At 32.3% G+C, this 20,444-nt stretch overlaps 2 protein-coding genes across 2 annotated transcripts in view; one reads left to right on the forward strand and one right to left on the reverse strand.

The window, feature by feature from the left end:
- LOC135139502 (fibrillin-2) overlaps positions 1-20,444 on the forward strand; it is a 175,968-nt gene that overhangs the window by 42,925 nt on the left and 112,599 nt on the right. The gene's annotated exons all lie outside the window — the stretch shown is intronic.
- LOC135139418 (uncharacterized) lies at positions 1,063-6,121 on the reverse strand. The gene is made up of 2 exons (XM_064069637.1): positions 4,131-6,121; positions 1,063-1,322 (listed from the first exon to the last, which is right to left on the reverse strand). Exons 1-2 carry the CDS (start codon positions 5,814-5,816, stop codon positions 1,299-1,301), a joined length of 1,710 nt encoding a protein of 569 aa, XP_063925707.1. The 5' UTR covers positions 5,817-6,121; the 3' UTR covers positions 1,063-1,298.

Raw genomic sequence — 20,444 nt, forward strand, 5'->3', positions numbered from 1 at the left:
TCAACTATTGAATATTTCAGTTTTTCGATATTTTTTTCGGATTTAATTCTTATAGTATTCAAGAAAATGTCTTAGCAAAGCTGTCCGGGTTCAATTGTAATAATAAACCTCTACATCTTAAAAAACACACCCTCAAAATAGGAGCGCAGCGAGCACATTCACGTCTCTCCAACCATAAATTTTTTTTTTTGACGATAAATACATTTTTTTGTTACTAATAAATTTAACTTCTCAGGGAGAGCTGTGAATTATTGTTAATAAGATCGGCACATGCTCCCTGTGCTCGCACTCTAAGCGTTACTTCAAAAAACAAACCTTTGCGAGCGCTGCGAGCACGTTCATGTTGCGACTTCAGTATTCATGAATCTTCAAGATTCGTTTTTTATACACTGAAAATTTTCTTATTAATAATAATTTTGAATAACACCTGAATGTGCTCGCTGCACTCGCAATCAAGTTCAAGAGCGCAACACATGTAAGTAAGTGGATGGAGTGTCACCATTTTTTAATTATACTTTATACGTTAAATTAATGAATAAATTAATTTTATTATTTAATCTGATATTATTATTATTATATATTTAGCCAACTCGTTAACTTCGTTGATTATTATGAGTACGAGCTTCGCATTCATTCAAATCTAATTCCGATGTACAAATACGCAGACCACCAATAGTGAAAGTTTCATTTTCATTGAACCCGTGTTCGATAATCTTAACGTTTATTTTAACGGCACAGTTTATTATTCAGAGTGTCTTAATATTTTAAACAAACAGTGATATTTGCAGTTTGTGTTTGTAAGGACCCTAAGAAATCTTGTATTAAAACAAACACAGGAAGTCTTAGACGATTTATACGTGCGAGTTCTGCCACTCTATGTTTACACAGAGCTGTGGATGTACAAGCACCTCTTCATAGCAAACATGAGCCACCACATTTCGCGTGTTAATAAAATAGGTTTTTAGATGCCACAAGTGCCAGTGAAGGAAAATAAAACACGTCTGAGTAATATCAAATGATATCAAGTCCCAAAAATTACACAGGGAAAAGTAAACGCGAGAGCAAAATCAAAATACGTCTTTATTCCTCAAGAAGAAAGAACAGACTGCCCCCTTCACTGCTTCCCTTGCACCTTATCGAATGTTTATATTAACCGACGATAATCAACCCTCAGACGGCTGGAATTTCGTCTGGCGCGACATCATATCGGAGCACCAGCGAGGTCCCGTTGCTAACAGCTCGGCCGTTCTGACGTTGTTTCGTCCTCGAGGAAACTGTGATTGGGGGGTAGCAGTATCCTAAGCATCATGAGACACACATACCTGCAAACACACAAATAATTAGTCGTTAGCCTCGTCAGACCGAGAAGCATCTGAATCGTCACTTCGACAGACTCGAAAATGCTTTAATTTGTCAACAGAATGAATACCAGTGTAACGTTTCTGGCTTCTTTGAGATCCCTTCGGATCTTCGATAACGTAGCGATCATGATCTAACACCTTTTTAATCGTATAGGGCCCATCGTACTTAGGTAGTAACTTCTTACTACTCCCTTCGTTTGTGGTGCGAACTTTTCGCACCAGGACCAGTTGTCCAATCCGAAACTTCTTCGGTTCGCAACGTCTGCGATCATAACGTGACTTTTCACGTTCTTGCTGCAGTCGGAGACTTTCCCCAACTGCCTCTCGTGTCTTGGCCAAGTCTTTATTATACTGATCAGTACCAACTTCATTTACAATGAACGCATCGTGCGCGCTCCGTGGTTCGTAACCGTATAACAACTTAAATGGGGTTGTTCCCGTAGCTTTATTAACCGTAGTGTTCAAACCCCAACTTACTTTTGGGACTTCTTTGTCCCAGCTTTCCTCATCAGAGAACGTCGCTGATAGGGAAGCTAAAATCGTACGATTATATCGTTCTACCTGCCCGTTTGCGCGTGGCGTAGCCGTTGCGTTAAGTACTACTTTAACACCGAGTGTTTTACATAACTGCGTGAACTTTTTGCTAGTAAAGCACGTGCCACGATCGGTAATTATCCGCTTTGGAACACCGAAAGCTTCGATGATTTTATTTCGCAAAAAGTTTTCGACATGCACCCCTTTCGTATTAGGCACAGCTTTCATAATTACGAATTTCGTAAACGCATCTACAGCTACTAATAAATGTGTGTTTTTACGCTTACTCTTAACGAACGGACCTAAATGGTCCAAATGTATAGTATTCATAGGCTCTGGGACTTTTTCTATTGGATGTAAGAAACCAGGTTGTTTTCCCGCAGGAGCTTTATTAAACAGACATCCTAAACAACTTGAAATATACCGCTTTACATATTGTCGCATTGACGGAAACCAGTAATTTTGTTTCATTAAACTAAATGTTTTATCGACGGAAAAATGCCCTTTTTCGTCGTGACAAAGCATCGTTAGTTGCCGTCGAGCTGTTTTAGGAACGACCCATCGTAATCCGTCCTCGGTTTTCCGAAAAACTCTATTATTTTGTAATTTATACTCCGTATGGATGTTTTTCTCATCACGGTCCGCAGGATTTCGAGACAGAACTTCATGTAAATACGCAATACGATCGTCTTGCAATTGTGCGGTAAGCACCCAATCGTCTTCAGTTAGGCTTATTGTTAATAAATCTAGTTCGTCAAAACTTATTGGAGCTTCCACCGGATTTCGACTTAGCGCATCAACATGACTCATTCCGCTGCCCGGCCTATAAACTACCGTAAAGTCGTACTCTTGCATCATTAACCACCACCGTCCAACTCGTGGTAAAATATCCCGTTTCGTGAACGCCGTTCGCAATGCATTGCAATCTGTAACCACCCGAAATTCTTTTCCGAATAAATAAGGACGAAATCGCTTTAGAGCTTGAACAACTGCGAGAGTTTCTAACTCATACGAGTGATACCGCTGTTCCTCCTTAGTTGTCTGCGTACTAAAGTACATAACAGGTTGCCAACGGCCATTTATTTGTTTCTGCATTAAAATACCGCCCAACCCCAACTTGCTAGCGTCTGTGTGAACTTCGGTTTCCGCATTAACGTCATATAGCGCGAAGAGTGGCCGTTCCGTTAATTTGGCCTTTAATATTTCGAAAGCTTTCACTTGTTCATCTTGCCAGACAAAGTCTGTCCCCTTTCGCGTTAACGCTGTCAATGGTTTCGCTATGGTGGCAAAATCACGTATAAATTTTCTAAAATAACTCGCAAGACCGATGAACTGACGGACTTCACGTACTGTTTCGGGTGTTTTAAAACTTTGCACCGCCATTATTTTGTTATTGCCTGGTCGTACCCCGTCTTTCGTTATTTCATGTCCCAAATATTCCAATTGCTTTTGGAAAAAATGGCATTTACTCAATCGCAACGTTAAATGTGATGCACGGAAGCTCTGCAGAACTTTCTCGAGCATTCGCAAGCCGGATTCGTAATCAGTCGCAGGTAACAAAATGTCATCCATATATGCGAGAACATTTTCAAAGCGCAAATTTCCTAAAACTTGATTAACGAGACGTTGAAATACCGCAGGAGCGTTTACTAATCCAAACGGCATACGCAAGAATTCAAAATGTCCATCCGGTGTTATGAAAGCAGTTTTTGGAATCGATTCTTCATTCATGCCTACTTGATAGTACCCAGACATTAAATCTAAACTAGAAAAATATGCAGCGCCGTACAACCGATCCAGCTGATCGTCTACACGTGGAATTGGGTACTTATCTTTTGCAGTGATTTTATTTAAAGCGCGATAATCGATACACAGTCGTTGCTCCCCTGTTTTCTTTTTAACTAACAGAATGGGGCTCGCGTATGGCGAATGCGAATCGCGAACGATATCGTTTTCTTTTAATTCGTTTACGATTTCGCGTACTTTAACTCGTTCAGCGTAAGCAAGCCGATAAGGCCTGTACGTTACCGGTTCGTCCGTGGTTAATTTAATAGACATGTCGGTTAAATTTGTTTTTCCCAGTTCGTTCAGATTTTGCGCAAAACAATCTCGATATTTGTTCAGTAATTGTAACAGACTTTCTGTTACATTACTCGGGGTCCCTGGATCCACACTGACATCCTGCAATGTAAATGGAGTGCGAGAAATCTGAGTTGCCAAAATGAAATTACTTACAGGATCGCTGTCTTTTACCGGTTCCTCGTAGCATTTTTGTCCACGAACGATTGTTTGTCCCTTCCGGTAATGCAGTTCCTCCGTGCTGAAATTCATGACAGGCAGGACACCCTGGAGGCCGCCAAAAACACACCTGGGGATGACGTGGTTATGTCGCTCGTACTGCCTCGACGTCAGGTCCACGTAGATGGTACCGGTGTATGATGTTTCCACCTCGACATGTCCAACATGTTGCGGCGGGATCACAGTAGCCTCCTTCGCCCATACGGCGACTTTCGTCGGTTCGACCCCTTCAAGAGCCGGTAGATCGTATTTCTTCGACACCCACAATTTGTCGCCATTAATCACCAACAGGACATCTGGATGATTCACAAATGGCTGTCCAATTATGACCGGTATTGTTTGTAGGTCATCGGCAATAATGAAGACAGGGACGTCGACCTTCACATCCCCTACTTGAAGTGTAGCACTGGCTTCTCCGATTACCGGTGACACTCCGCCGGCGAACCCTCTTATCATCGCCCGGGACGGTTTATACACAATCTTAGCCTCGTCAGCTGTGCGAGCTTGTACTGTTATCGCCGAACTCCCGGAATCGACATAACCCCGTGTCGGACAACCATTCATTTCGCAGTCCACAAAATACACACGTTGGCCACATTTGTCACTTTGCGTGGTCAACACCTCTTTCCCTTTAATACTCTTTGTACAATTTTCGGCCGTATGCCCTAAACGAGTGCAACGTTTGCACACTATCTTGGGTTTCGGACACATTGCCGCCATATGACCTACGCCATGACAATTATAACATTTTAACCCCTTCCTAGAGTTAAGATCAGAGCCGCTCGTTTGGGGACGTTCCCCTCGGAAGTACCTATTCCGGTCTACACGACTCTCCTTTCTCAGCCAATGCATTTTGTGTTTCTCTCGTTTACTTTCGTCTGTTTCGTCTTGCACTCGAGACAGATATTCTTCATATAAGGCTTCTGGTGAATCATATCTGCCCGCTCGTGCCCCATTTTGCAAACTTACGTTCGCCAAACCGTCTATGACGCAAGAAACAGCGTCCTTTCCCGAAATACGGCAAACTTGCAACAACTCCATTTTATTGTAATAGTACGTTGCCATGGTTTCGTTGGGGTCCTTTATCCGTTTCAGCATCTTATGCAACGAGGACGCATAATCAGTGTGCTCGGGAAAAGCTTTCATTAAAAGATTTTTCCACTCAGCCCACGGATAATTAATATGGCTGAGGCTATTGTACCAACTTTTGGCTAAGCCACGGAGTCCATTCTGCATGTGGTACGCCTTTTCTACGTCATCCCAACCGTGGACCTCCCCTAACTGGTCGATCTTGAACAGCCAGCGGGTAATCGACATATTCGGGTTGCCCGGAACAAATTCCGGGATACAGTCAGTTCTCGTAATGTACTTGATCTGGTTACCCAGACCCGTGCTTGTCCCTGTTTCCGTAGATCTTTCCCGGACCAATTTTTCCACCAGTCGTTCCAGACGTTCGATACGCTCACCGGATCCTCCTTTCGCACGTCGCGTCTCCGAGCTCCGACGAGTTCTCTCACTGGGATACTTTTCCCGGGGACGTTTAGAAGAACATCCTTCACGTTGATGTCGTTCTTCGTCACTTGAGGAGGTCGAAGGCTCACGTCGTTTTCTATTCCGGCCCATCCTCCTGTTGTTTTTACAAAGGTATCGCACTGTACTCTTGCAGTTATCACTACACTGCACGTGGCACAATCCCACTTCTGAACTAATATCAAATGATATCAAGTCCCAAAAATTACACAGGGAAAAGTAAACGCGAGAGCAAAATCAAAATACGTCTTTATTCCTCAAGAAGAAAGAACAGACTGCCCCCTTCACTGCTTCCCTTGCACCTTATCGAATGTTTATATTAACCGACGATAATCAACCCTCAGACGGCTGGAATTTCGTCTGGCGCGACATCATATCGGAGCACCAGCGAGGTCCCGTTGCTAACATGAGAAATAAAAACGAGTAGTGTTCCAGACGCTCAACTATTTTCATAAAAATATCAAAATTGTAAGTAACAAAATTGTGACTCGTCACAAATTCCATTCTGATTAACCCACTTAATTTGAATTTAAAAAGGCTCATGGGACGACTTCGTCGTCCAAATAATTCGCAATAACTTGCCCCAAATAAGGAAAAAAACACATTTAGCTGCAATTTATGTGGGAACACATGAACACGATAAATTACAAGTCGTTTCGTCAATCGTGCAACCACCATCCGGCTCTTACTGCGGTATAATAACCGAGCTAATTTAATCGCGTGCATTCAATTCGCAGCCCATTCACTATTCAATCTCGCTCTCGACCGTTATAAAACTCGATTTTATTATCCGATTTTATCTCGATGGTTTAACCGTCTCCTTACGTTACCTTCAATTATCGCTAACTACGCTTTAATTAATTCGAATCGAGCTTTTTATAGTTTTGCTTGTAGACGCAAAAATGAATGTCGTTACACTTGTAACTACTACTATAAATTGGACGTTAACATGTTTTGCCGGGCCGCGACCCCTTTATGCGTTTTTTACTGGCCATCATTCGGATTTCGCTTTGAATATAGGTTCAGTCTGATTACGCTAATTAAATGCAGTACAAGCGGACAACAAAGCGATTGCTTCAATTTAAACTGTGTTAAAGCTCATTTGCGCTTTTTTCGGAGCGGAATGGGTTTTGTCCGTGCCGTCTGGTCGATATTGCAGGGGATGTTTTGTTTTTGTGTTGTAGTGCGCTTTTCTGAAATAGAAAGTAATAAAAGCACGACGACATGGGAATTCGTTCGATCTGAATCGAAATAGTGCTCGGCGGAGTAAAGGGCGGTATTAGAGGAAATATACTGCATAATGGGTTCACAGAGGCGATTCGGGCGGAAAGTATGTAAAATGAATTTCAAGTAGCGCAATCGGTTCTGATGTCGACGGGCATTTTTAACTGAAGTTCATGATTCAGATAACATTTAAACTTTTATACAGATAAAAGTTGTCCCATTAAGAGCAAAACTACTAGGCCATTTTATTTTTTGAAATTTCTCTAGTGTGTTACTGGATTTTATTTTTATTAATTTTATTATGTCATCAGTTTTGTTGTGATACCACTAAAATTGAACCTTATTATACAGAGTGTTTATAATAATATTCAAAAATAAGAAGCTTTCCAATTGTAATTTTTCTCTTTTATAATTGTTCGGGTTTTCAGTTTTTAGATTTTTTTGTTTCTTAATTTTTAAGATATTTCAATTTTTCCCTTTTGCGATTTAAAATTTTTGATTTTTCTTCTTTTGGATTTTCCAATATTTACAAATTTTAATTTTCCAATTTGCGGTTTTTCAGTTTTTCTCAATTTTATAATTTTTGTTTTCTCAATATTCCGTTTCAGTTTTCGAATCTTTTTAATTTTTCCATGTTTATTTTGCAATTTATCGATTTTACAGTTTTTGCTTTGCAATTTTTTGAGTTTTCAATTTCAAAATTTTTCAATTATCCGGTTTTTCAACTCTCGAATTTTTCAGTCTTTCATGCCTTAAATTTTTCGATTTTTCAGTTTTTCGATTCTCCAAATTTGCAAATTAAAATTTCTCAGTTTTTAAATTTTTCAACTTTCCAATTATTACAAGTGTCCAAATTTTCAGTTGTTTAAATTTTTTATTTTCTAAATTTCCAATTCTTCGTGCCTTCAATTTTTCACTTTTACAATTTAATGTACGTATTTTAATTTTGCGTTTTTTTAGTTTTGCGATTTTTCAGTCCTTTGATGTATCATTTTTTCTATTCTTTTGGATTTTTAATTTTTCAATTATCACTCTTTCGATTTGCACTTTTTCCATGTTACAATTTCTTAGTTTTATATTTTTGTTTTTTTTTTAATTTTGCTGTTTTTAAGTTTTCAAATTATCCTTTTTTCATTTTTCAATTGCTCAGTTTTTATTCCGGAATTTTTTTGATCTTGCAATTTTACCTTTTTGGTTTTTTCAATTTTACGAGTTTTCATTTTTCATAATTTTTCAGTGTTTCTTTTATCAGTTTCTCAATTTTTCATTTTTCAAATTTTTATTTCACAGTTTTTCATTTTTACAATTTTTCAGTTTTTACAATTTTCCAGTTTGCGATTTTTCGAGTTTTAAATTAAAAATGTCATTTATTCTATTTTTCAACTTTGGAATTTTTCAGTGGTTCGACTTTTCAATTTTTCGTGTCTTCAGTTTTCTGATTTGTAATTTTTGGTGTCTACAGTTTTTGATTTTTTATTTTTTCCATACTATTCACAATTTTCATTGTTCCAAATTTTCAATTTTTCGAATTTTCGTGTCTTCAATGAAATTTTTGAATTTTTCAATTTTTCAGCGTTTGAATGTTTCAGTTTTTTAATTTTTCAATCTTTGTCTATCCAATTTTACAACTTTTAAATTTTCGTTTTTTTCAATTTTAAATTTTCAATTTCTCTGCTTCTCTAATTTTTCTAAAGGTATTCTAAATTTTCGTTTTTTCAATTTTACCGATTTTCCGTTTTCCAGTTTTAATTTTTCGATTTTTTGTTTGTTCAGTTTTTCGATTTTCAATTTAAAATTTTTCAATCTTCCGATTTTTCAGCTTTTCAGATTTTCGAATTGCAATTCTTCTTGTATTCAGTTTTACGATTTGTAATTTTTCGCTTTTACAATTTTTTACAATCGATTTTTCAATTTTTACATATTTTAATTTTTGGTTTCAACTTTTCGATTTTTCTGTTTTTGGAATTTTAATTTTTCGACATGTCTTCAATCTTTGGATTTAAAATTTTTTGAATTGTTCAGTTTTTTAGCGTTTGAATATTTGATTTTTTAAGTTTTCCATTCTTTGTCTATTCAATTTTTCGATTTTTTAATTTTTACAAACTTTGATTTTTCAGTTTCTGTTTCTCTAATTTGTCGTTTCTTCAAATTTTTCGATTTTCAATTTTTCTGATATTTCAGTTTCTCAATTTTTAATTTTCCGATTTTTATTTTACAATTAATCTATTTATCTACTTTGGAATTTCACAATTTTTCGTCTCTCCACTTTATAGATTTGTAATTTTTGGTTTTTACAGTTTTTTCAAATTTTACAAATGTAGGTATTCTAAATTTTGGTTTTTCATTTTTTCGGATTTTCCGTTTGCGAGTTTTAATTTTTCAAGTTTTGGTTTCATTAGTTTTTCAATTTAAAATTTTTCGATTTTTCAACTGTTTAGTTATTCCAACTGTCAATTCTTCATGTTTTCAATTCTTGAATTGTAATTTTTCGCTTTTACAATTTATAGATTTTTTTAGATACTCCTATTTTTTTTGGTTTGTTCGATTTTTCGATTTTTTTATTTTTCCGTTTCCCGATTTGGTGGAATTTTGAAATTTTCTATTCTTCAATTTTTGACTGGTAATTTTTCATTCTTACAATTTTTAGATTTTACGTTTTTCCTTGTTTCAGATTTTCGATTTTTCAGCTTTTCGATTTTTCAGCTTTTTAATTTTCCGAGTTATATTTTGCAATTTTTCAATTTGCGATTTTTCTGGTTTTCAATTTAAATTTTTTCAATTAATCAATTTTTCAACTTTGGAACTTTCCAATTTTTCGACTATTCAGTTTTTCAATTTTTCCGTTTTCGAATTTTGATTTTTCGTTTTTTCAATTTTTTGTTACTGCAATTTTTCGTTTCTGCAATTTTGCGTTTTGCAGTTTAAAATTTTTCGAATTTTTCGAATTTTCAAATTTTCGTTTCTTCGATTTTTTAATTTTACAATTTCTACGTTTGCGATTTTTCGATTTTTCGAGTTTTCAATTTAACATTATTCAGTTATTCATTTTTCAATTATTGCAATTTTCAAGTTTTAGATTTTTCAGCTTTTCAGTTTTTCAATTGTTAATTCTTAATGTATTCAGTTTTTCAATTTGTAATTTTTCGCTCTTACAGTTTTTGCTTTTGCAGTTTTTACATATTTGAATTTTTGGTTTCTTCGAGTTTTCGATTTTCCCGTTTTTCGAATTTTAATTTTTCGACATTTCAAGTTTCCATGTCTTCAATCTTTGGATTTACAATTTAAAATTTTCGAAATTTTGAATTTTTCAGCGTTTGAAAATTTCATTTTTTAATTTTTCCATCTTTGTCCATTCAATTTTTCAATTTTTACATATTTTGATTTTTCAATTTTCCTGTTTCTCTAATTTTTATAATTTTCAATTTATCGTTTCTAAAATGTTTCGCTCTTACGATGTTTCAATTTTAAATTAAAATTTTTTACAATGTTTCGTTTTCCAATTTTTTTCGATTTTTAACTTTTTTGATTTTTCTATTTCTCAATTTTTATTTTTCGGTTTTTATTTTACAATTAATCTATTTCGTGTCTTTAATTTTTCGATTTGTAATTTTTGTTTTTTACAGTTCTTTCGTATTTCAAATTTTACAAAGGTATTCTAAATTTTCGTTTATTTCACTTTTTCCGTTTTTCCGTTTTCAAGTTTTAATTTTTCAATTTTTTGTCACTTCTTTTCTTCAATTTTTAATTTAATTTAATCAGTCTTTCGATTTTTCAGCTTCTCAATTTTTCGATTTTTGCGTTGGGGAGTTTTAATTTTTTGATTTTTCAATTTTTCGTTTCTGCAATTTTTCAATTTGCAATTTAAAATGTTTCGAATTTTTCGAATTTTCAAATTTTCCTTTCTTCAATTTTTTATTTGCAATTTTTCAATCTGACAAATTTACACTTTACCTTATTTCAATTTTTCTAGCTTCAATTTGCCGACTTTTCATTTCATTTTTAGATTTTTATTTAGCGATTTTTTTATTTTACAATTTCCAGATTTGCGATTGATCGAATTTTTAATTTAATATTTTTCAGTTATTAATATAAAGTTTGGAACTTTTTCATTCTCCGACTTTTCAAATTTTCGTGTCTTCAATTTTCCGATCTGTAATTTTTGGTTTCTACAGTTTTTGAGTTTTAATTTTTCAATTTTTTGTTTCTTTAGTTTTTGATTCGTAATTTTTCGCTCTTACAATTTTTCAATTTTTCCATTTTCCGTTATCGAGTTCAAATTTTTCGATTTTTCAATTTTTCGTTTCTGCAATTTTTCGATTTGCAGTTTAAAATTTTTCGAATTTTTCGAATTTTCAAATTTTCCTTTCTTCAATTTTTTATTTCCAATTTTCAATCTTACAATTTTTCAAGTTTACATTTTTTCTTGTTTCAAGTTTTCGAGCTTCAATTTTCCGACTTTTCATTTTTAGATTTTTGTTTAGCAATTTTTTGAATTTACAATTTCCAAATTTGCGATTTTTCGAGTTTTTAATTTAAAATTTTTCAATTATTAATATAAAGTTTGGAACTTTTTTATTCTTCGACTTTTCAAATTTTCGTGTCTTCAATTTTCGGATTTGTAATTTTTGGCTTCTACAGTTTTGGGTTTTAATTTTTCTATTTTTTGTTTCTTTAGTTTTTTTTTCAGTTTTACATTTTTCCTTGTTTCAATTTTTCGATTTGTAACTTTTGGTTTCTACAGTTTTTGAGTTTTAATTTTTTCAATTTTTTGTTTCTTTAGTTTTTTGATGCGTAATTTTTCGATCTTATAACTTTCCAATTTTACATTTTTCCATGTTTCAGTTTTTCAATTTTTAATTTTTTCATTTTTATTTTGCAATTTTTCAGTTTTACAATTTTGCAATTATTCGATTTTCCGTAATCGAGTTTTAATTTTTCGATTTTTCAATTTTTCGTTTCTGTAATTTTTCGATTTGCAATTTAAAATTTTTCTAATTTTTCGAATTTTCAAATTTTCCTTGCTTCAATTTTTTTATCTGCAATTTTTCCAATCTCACAATTTTTCAAATTTACATTTTACCTTGTTTCAATTTTTCTAGCTTCAATTTTCCGACTTCTCATTTCATTTTTAGATTTTTATTTAGCAATTTTTTGAATTTACAATTTCCAGATTTGCGATTTTTCGAATTTTTAATTTAATATTTTTCAGTTATTAATATAAAGTTTGAAACTTTTTTATTCTTCAACTTTTCAAATTTTCGTGTCTTCAATTTTTCGATTTGTAATTTTTGGTTTCTACAGTTTTTTTGAATCTTACAATTTTTCAAATTTATATTTCACCTTGTTTCAGTTTTTCTAGCTTCAATTTTCCGACTTTTGATTCTTAGATTTTTATTTAGCAATTTTTTGAATTTACAATTTTCAGATTTGCGATTTTTCGAATTTTTAATTTAATATTTTTCAGTTATTAATATAAAGTTTGGAACTTTTTTATTCTTCGACTTTTCCAATTTTCGTGTCTTCAATTTTTCTATTTGTAATTTTTGGTTTCTACAGTTTTTTTTTCAATCTTACAATTTTTCAGATTTACACTTCACCTTGTTTCAGTTTTTCTAGCTTCAATTTTCCGACTTCTCATTTCATTTTTAGATTTTTTTTAGCAATTTTTTGAATTTACACTTTCCATATTTGCGTTTTTTCGAATTTTTAATTTAATATTTTTCAGTTATTAATATAAAGTTTGGAACTTTTTTATTCTTCGACTTTTCAAATTTTCGTGTCTTCAATTTTCCGATTTGTAATTTTTGGTTTCTACAGTTTTTTTTTGAATCTTACAATTTTTCAAATTTACATTTCACCTTGTTTCAGTTTTTCTAGCTTCAATTTTCCGATTTTTCATTCTTAGATTTTTATTTAGCAATTTTTTGAATTTACAATTAACAGATTTGCGATTTTTCAAATTTTTAATTTAATATATTTCAGTTATTAATATAAAGCTTGGAACTTTTTTTATTCTTCGACTTTTCAAATTTTCGTGTCTTCAAATTTCCGATTTGTAATTTTTGATTTCTACAGTTTTTTTTTCAATCTTACAATTTTTCAAATTTACATTTCACCTTGTTTCAGTTTTTCTAGCTTCAATTTTCCGACTTTTCATTTTTAGATTTTTATTTAGCAATTTTTTGAATTTACAATTTCTAGATTTGCGATTTTTCGAATTTTTAATTTAAAATTTTTCAGTTTGGAACTTTTTTATTCTTCGACTTTTCAATTTTCGTGTCTTCAATTTTCCACTTTGTAATTTTTTAGTTCTACAATTTTTGAGTTTTAATTTTTGAATTTTTTGTTTCTTTAGTTTTTTGATTGGTAATTTTTCGATCTTACAATTTTTCAATTTTACATTTTTTATTTTACAGTTTTTCAATTCGCGATTTTTCGAGTTTTCAGATTAAAATTTTTCAATTAATGAATTTTTCTACTTTGGGATATTTCAATTTTCCGATTTTTCCGTTTTCGAGTTTCAGTTTTTCGATTTAGAACTTTTTTCGCTTTAACAGTTTTTCAGTGTTTCAATTTTTACGTACATATTCTAATTTTTCGTTTTTTTAATTTTTCGATCTTAAATTTTTCGATTTTTCGCTTTCTTAATCTTTAATTTTTCGGTTTTTCAATTTTTCATTTCTTCAATTTTTCTAGTTTCAATTTTAAAATTTGAAATTTATCAACTTAAAAAAAACTAAAATTGCATTCGAAAAATTGAAGAAACAAAAAATTGAAAAATCGAATAATTGAAAAATTCGAAAGTTGAAATCGATTAACTGAAACCGAAAACTGCAAACTGAAATCGAAAATCGAAAAACAATTAATTAATGGAAAGATGGAAAATTGAAAAATCGTCAAATTCGAAAAATTGAGAAATCTTTAAATCGAAAAACTAACTCCTTAAAAATTCAATAATCAGTGGCAATTAAAAAAAAAAGGAATGCTTATATATACATACAGGCTTTTTTTAAGTTACCTCAAGGACGGAACGCTCTATATAGTGGAAAATCATTTCATTCATCGTAGGTTAAGCTGCTTAAACTTATAATTCCTAAAGTCGGAAAATCTGAACTACAAGTGTTGTTTTGTGTTAATTAGGGAGAAACTCTCAACTTTGAAGTAGTCAAGATGGAACAACTTGATGAACACAATGATGATTTTGAACAATGCATGTTAGAGCTATTAATTATGAGCATAATCTATGTAGATCTAAAATAATTGAGGCTAAAAGGGAAACTACTGTTGATATATTATTAAACGTACATAAGTACCTACCAATTAGTAGAAATGAATGAAAATTAATAATTGTCAAAAGAGAGAAGATTAAGGATAATAAACAAATAACAAACCAAATAATAACTAATTTCTTTTCAGCTTTAACATCATCCGACAAATGGGGTTATATAACAATTTTCTTCCACATTTATAAGTATAAATTTACACATCCCTAATCCATGTTCCACAATAACCTTTACCCTACCTTCATTATCTTTTATTATTATTATTGATTCTCTATCCATTTCAAAAAGTTATATTTCAACATTTATTACACTGTAGAGGGAACGCAGATGTGCGCAATATATGATGTAACATGAAACAAGTTCGCAGACACAGTTAACTTACTGCAACTGGGTTCTGAGTATGCGTCCTGTCCTAGTTCGAATCAATTTCCTATCACCTTGGAACCGCATTCTAAACCATCGATTAAAAGTTCGTGGCTTTATTAGCAAACTTTTTTAATAATCGCAATGTACATTTCGTACCGCTAGTGCAGGCACAAGCTTCTGCTGCTCACGCGACGACAAATTTTTCCAATATCTGATCGTGATCACTTTCCAATTAATCTCGTTCCATTAAATTTGAGCATTTGCTTAATCCCATTTCAGCTGCTCTCCCTGAACTTCGCTACTGAAATTGGCTAATTTCAACTAGATCCTTGACAGCCACTATTTATACTTGTGATCTTGACACTGGTTATCGAGCATTGCACTGTTTGCCAATTGTGAGCAGGAAAGCCGTTAGCGAGCTAGAAATCAATCGATTCTGTTTACATAGACGGATTATCTTTTATAAATTCAACAGCGTAGTTTACAGGCTGCACCTGAAAAATTTATGAAGCGGGGTATTGGACGAATTGTGTAATGAGTAGAGAGCGGATTTATAAGCACAAAAAAATTACGAATAAGCGCTTAAATAAGCACAACCTTTTCAATAAAAAAGTTTTATTTTAAGCAAAAAAGCATTAAAAACATAATCATATTACAAATCAAAGAACACTTTTTAGAACTTTGGATAAAATATTATTACAATAATCCTAGACTTTATATTTTACACACGTATTTCAGTTTTCTTTAAAACAATTTATGATTGTAATATGTTCCAAGTTGTCCACTGTAAAATTTTTTCGCCGGTCATTTAAAATGTGTTTAAAATTGGAGAATGTGCGTTCAACATCCACACTCGTTGTTGGCGCAAATTTGAATTTTGCAACTAATGTTGAATCTAACTCCAAATTTTCCACCTTCTGGCCTTGTGAAACACGAGCAACGTCGGAAAGAACACCGAAACCTGCATTTTTATTTAACACTTCGTCAAGTTTTTGAGATACTCTAGTACCAATATCACCCCTTACTGCGTTTGCTTGTTGTTTAAATTCTTTCACTAAGTTTATGGCATCTACCAACAACATGTTGGGTTTTCCTAACTTTTCTATTACCTCACATACGAATTGATAATTGCTTCTTAGAAAAGCTAGATCTTGTCGCAAATCTTTGTTTTCCAAAATATTTATGCAATCTTTAATCGATTGAGAAGAATCTTCGCTAAACTCCGTAACTACTTCCTCAAATTCTTTGATATATTTGTCATAATAAAATGTGGCCTGTAACCATGTTCCCCACCTCGTTATAATCGGCTCTGGGGGCAATGGTATGTTTGGAAATTTTTCCTTAAAATGTTGCACTCTTAGTGGGGCTTTAACAAAAATCTTTTTACCATTTTCCACTAATTTATTAACAGTAGGAAACTGCAAACGTATTCCTTCAACCAGTCTGTTTAAACCGTGGGCAATGCAAGTGGAGTGAATTAAATTGGGGAACAATATTTTTAGATTTTTCCCTGCTTTCAACATATAACGAGCTGCATCCGAGATCATCAATAAAATTTTATTCGCCGGTACGGCATTTGGCAAAAATAGTGACGTAAGACCGTCATTTACAAATCTGGTAATCGTATTGCCATTTGTTTTATCTAACATTTTCAAACTTACTACATACCCTCGACTAGGGAAATTTTCATTTAAGATTCCAACAATTAAACTTGCCACGTATCTTCCACAACTATCGGTTGTTTCATCGACAGCGAACCATAAATAATTATCTCCAATGCGATGTTTAATTTCGTTGTAAACTTGCTGAAACACTGGGCCTACATAATTTGTTCGGAGAGTACTTTCAACCGGAATATGTCGATTGCAGTGTTTTTCAAGGAATTCTTGAAGAGGGCCTTTCTCCAATTTTTTTAAAGCTATATTGGGCTGGATCATCATTTTACATAAATTGAAATTAAACTGAAACTGCTCATCTTTTGTGGAAGTAGATGCAACAGATTCATGTATGGTCTGCTGTTTAATTTTAGAAACTTCAAACATTTTCTTCCTTTCTACATGAAGAGTCGTTCTGACATGTTGCGTCACGTTATATTTTTTATCACATTGAATCTAAAACAACGTACATATACAGGATTAACAAAGGAAAATAGATAAAAAAAAATTAGTGGGCTTACGGTTTTCACACAAGCTCTGCAGAATATTTTGTTGTTTTCTAATTTTAATTCTGGAAAATCCCTTATCCACTCATCCGGCGTCGATTTTACTTTCGGCATTTTTTTTAAATATTAGTAATATTACCAAAAAGAACTCAACATGTAACAAGGGAGAACCACGTATAACACTGTACTACGACAGATGCGATAGACTGATGGTTGTGAAATAATCGGTTCATTTACTTAAAAGTTTCCATTAGAAAAATTTTAAGGTAGGTAGTTGGGTACAATCAGAGCTGTTCAAAGTACTCAACAAAAGTACTTGAAGTACCAAGTACAAAGTAAAATAGTGTTCAAGTAAAGTACCAAGTACTTACTTTTACTGAAAATACTTCAAGTCTCAAGTACTTTCCTCATGTACTTGAAGTATAATCCAATTACATTACTTCAAGTACTTGCATATACTTGAAATACCGAAAATAATTCAAATACATGAATATACTTGAAATGCTGAAAATACTTCAACTAACCTACCTAATAATTTGAAATACTGCAAATTAACATAACTTTTTTGTTTCCTAAATAAGCGTAATGCATTTTTAAGTTGACATTGAAAAACAAACTATTAATTTATAACAAAAACATCGGCGCTGTATGGTATTTTCTCAGGCTTCTGTTGCCTTTTTTTAATATTTTGAATTTTGGTTCACCACCAAAACATTCTGATTTTTTAAATAAAGTTGTGTTAAAAATATATGAATAATGAATATATATGAATATTTCTGAATATATCTGTCTACCACTTACGTATTTACTATTCTAAAAACTATTAAATTAACCTAAATACTACAGTGACTAAATAGTAAACACTAATCACTACAATGTTTGTCTATCGAAGTATGTAACTTTACACTGACAAATCACAAATAATAGGTTCGTAAGGTTGTTCCGTCCATTTATACAAAATTTCGTTCCTCTAATTCCACAATACTTTCCCGAATTTTTCTTTACATTTTCGACTTGTCTTATTTTTTATTTTTACCTGAAAACCCAAAGAAGATGACATTAGTAACTGAATACTACAATGACTTCAGGGAATGCCTTACGACGGCTTTTGCAAAAATTCAGGTAAATATGTACTAAATTTATTATTGTTGAAATATTTCGTAGGGGTGTATTTATCTAGGCAATTATACTAACTAATCGCGAATTTCATTAACTTTGTATTTTTTTATAATGTGAATATGTAAGCGGAAGCGGCCACTGACCCTTTTGGGTCTCTTTACCTGATAGTGTAAATACAAAGGTAAATTCAGTACTTATGTAACCGTCCTGTATTTAAACATCGAAATCTGAAATCTTGAAAAACTGAAAAATGGAAAGAAAATTGAAGAATCGGATAAGTGAAAAAATATAAAACTGAAACATTGAAAAATCCAGAAATCGAAAAATTGAAAAATCACAATTGAAGAAAGAATTGAAAAATCAAGAAAAAGAGAAATGGGAAAATCAAAAAATCAGTTAATCGAAAAATTTAGAAACGTCAAAAATTGAAAACTGAAAAATAAAAAAATTTAAAAATCGTAAAAGTGAAATATCGTGAAGTTAATAAATTAAAAAACTGAAAATTTTTGAAAAAAAAATCGTATCAAAAACTAAAATTCAAAAAATCGAGAAATTGAACAATCAAAAAATCAAAACATTGAAATCCCAGTAAGTTGATAAATAGGAAAATTTAAAAAACAAACATTTTAAAACTCCAAGAATTGAGCAACAAAAAAAATCCAAGCCTGAAAACTCAGAAAATTGAATGATCGAGACCAAAAATTCTAAAATTTAAAATTTCGACAATTTGAAAAATCATGGAACTGAGAAATCGAAAAGTCGAAATAGTGAGAAATCTAAAAACCTAAAACTTTAAAAACTGAAAAATTAGAATATCGAAAAATTTTAAACCGAGAAAACACAATGTCAAAAATTTGAAAAATTGAAGAAACGAAATATTGCAAAATTCCAAAGCTGAAATATTGAAAAACCTAAAAATGAAAGGAAAATTAAAGAATCGAAACAGTGAAATAACCCAAACTGAAACATTGAAAAATTGAGAAATGGAAAAATGGGAAAATCAAAAAAATTGGTCTAAAGAGTTTAGACAGTACTTCCCTCGCTATCGGAAACGTGACGACTGCATGCCTATTATGTTTTTTTTTTCACATTAGATTTCAAAGCATTCGGTTTTGTAGTTCCTGATTAAATCAATAAAAGAAATTTTCGCATTCATTAAATTTTTTGAGTCACCCTGTATATGCATATCCAAAAAATATGAATGGAATGATAAATTACAAGAAGAGACTCATCATATTTTGTAAATTTTAAATAGGGTTATACGGCAAACTTTTGAGCTGACGTCATCAATTTTTAGGAGGGGATAAGCAAACATATTTTGACCAAAAATTTATTATGCGCTTTATAACCTTAAAACATTTGCAAAATTTCAAAGCATTGGGTTCTGTAGTTCCTGATTAAATCAATAAAATAAATTTACGCGTTCATTAATTTTTAGGGTCACCTGTATATGCAAATCCAAAAAACACGAATGGAATGATAAATCACAAGAAGAGACTCATCATATTTTATACAATTTAGATTTATTCAGCAAAACTTTGAGGTGACGTCATCAATTTTTTAGAGGGGATAAGTAAATATATTGTGATTAAAACGGTCCTGGTTTAATAACAAAAAAATATTGTTCGTCTATAAAACAAGCTCGTCTTAAACAAAGTATTCGTAAAAAAAAATATGTCGTAAAAAAATTTACGTATGCTGGTCCCGACTGCAATTATGGTTTAAATATTTTTTAGAAAATCCTATCATGCGATGTAGAAACTAGAAACATTTGTGACAGCCAAAGTGGTTTTTTTTGAGAAAATTATCTCTGAATTTAGACCAAATTGAAATAGACAATAGAGAACAGGCACATTTGGGCAAAAGAAAGAGAAATTAGGGTTACGGCTTCAAATTTTGGACGTATTTACAAACTTAGACCGACTACAGCAATAGCTAAAACTGTGGAGTCTCTGTTTTACAGTACATTTAGAGATAACAGTCATACATACTATGGACAGCAAAGTGAGGAAAAAGCTGTCAAGTGTTTTGAAATAAATAAAAATATAAAAACTGAACGGTGTGGCTTCTTTATTTCAAAACGATTTCCTTACTTGGCTGCTAGTCCAGACAGGGTTCTAGAGGATAGGAGTGCATTAGTCGAAATTAAATGCCCTTCAAAATCGCAAGATTTGTCTCGCGAACAAGCGGTTAGAAAAAAAATAATCAAATTTTGTACATTGACAGACAGAGAATTGAAACTAAAAAAAAAATCATGATTACTACTTTCAAGTCCAGGGACAAATGCTTGTTACGGGTATTTCACAAGTTTATTTTGTTGTATGGACACCCAAAGGAATAAATATAGAAAAAATGTATAAAGGCGAAGAAGTATATGTAAAAAGATGGCAGATAAACTTGGCAGATTTTACTTTGGCGCATTATTGCCCGAAATAATTGATTCAAGAAGACAGAGGAACCTGCCATTGCGAGAGATTTTTTTAAAATAAATAAAATTTGTTTCTATTTTTTTATGTTCTTTAATAATTTATTAGGAGTACATTTTTCATCACCAAGACTTGCATATTT

The sequence above is a fragment of the Zophobas morio genome, unplaced genomic scaffold, assembly GCF_036711695.1.
Source record: "Zophobas morio isolate AGI-343-1 ecotype UQ-CSIRO unplaced genomic scaffold, CSIRO_AGI_Zmor_V1 ptg000031l, whole genome shotgun sequence".
Taxonomy (NCBI): domain Eukaryota; kingdom Metazoa; phylum Arthropoda; class Insecta; order Coleoptera; family Tenebrionidae; genus Zophobas; species Zophobas morio.

Coding starts and splice junctions, on each gene's coding strand:
- LOC135139418 (XM_064069637.1), bottom strand. CDS start 5,816: ATGGGCCGGAATAGAAAACGACGTGAGCCTTCGACCTCCTCAAGTGAC. Junction 1,323..4,130: donor CGGTAAAAGACAGCGATCCT/GTAAGTAATTTC, acceptor GTGTGTTTGCAG/GTATGTGTGTCTCATGATGC.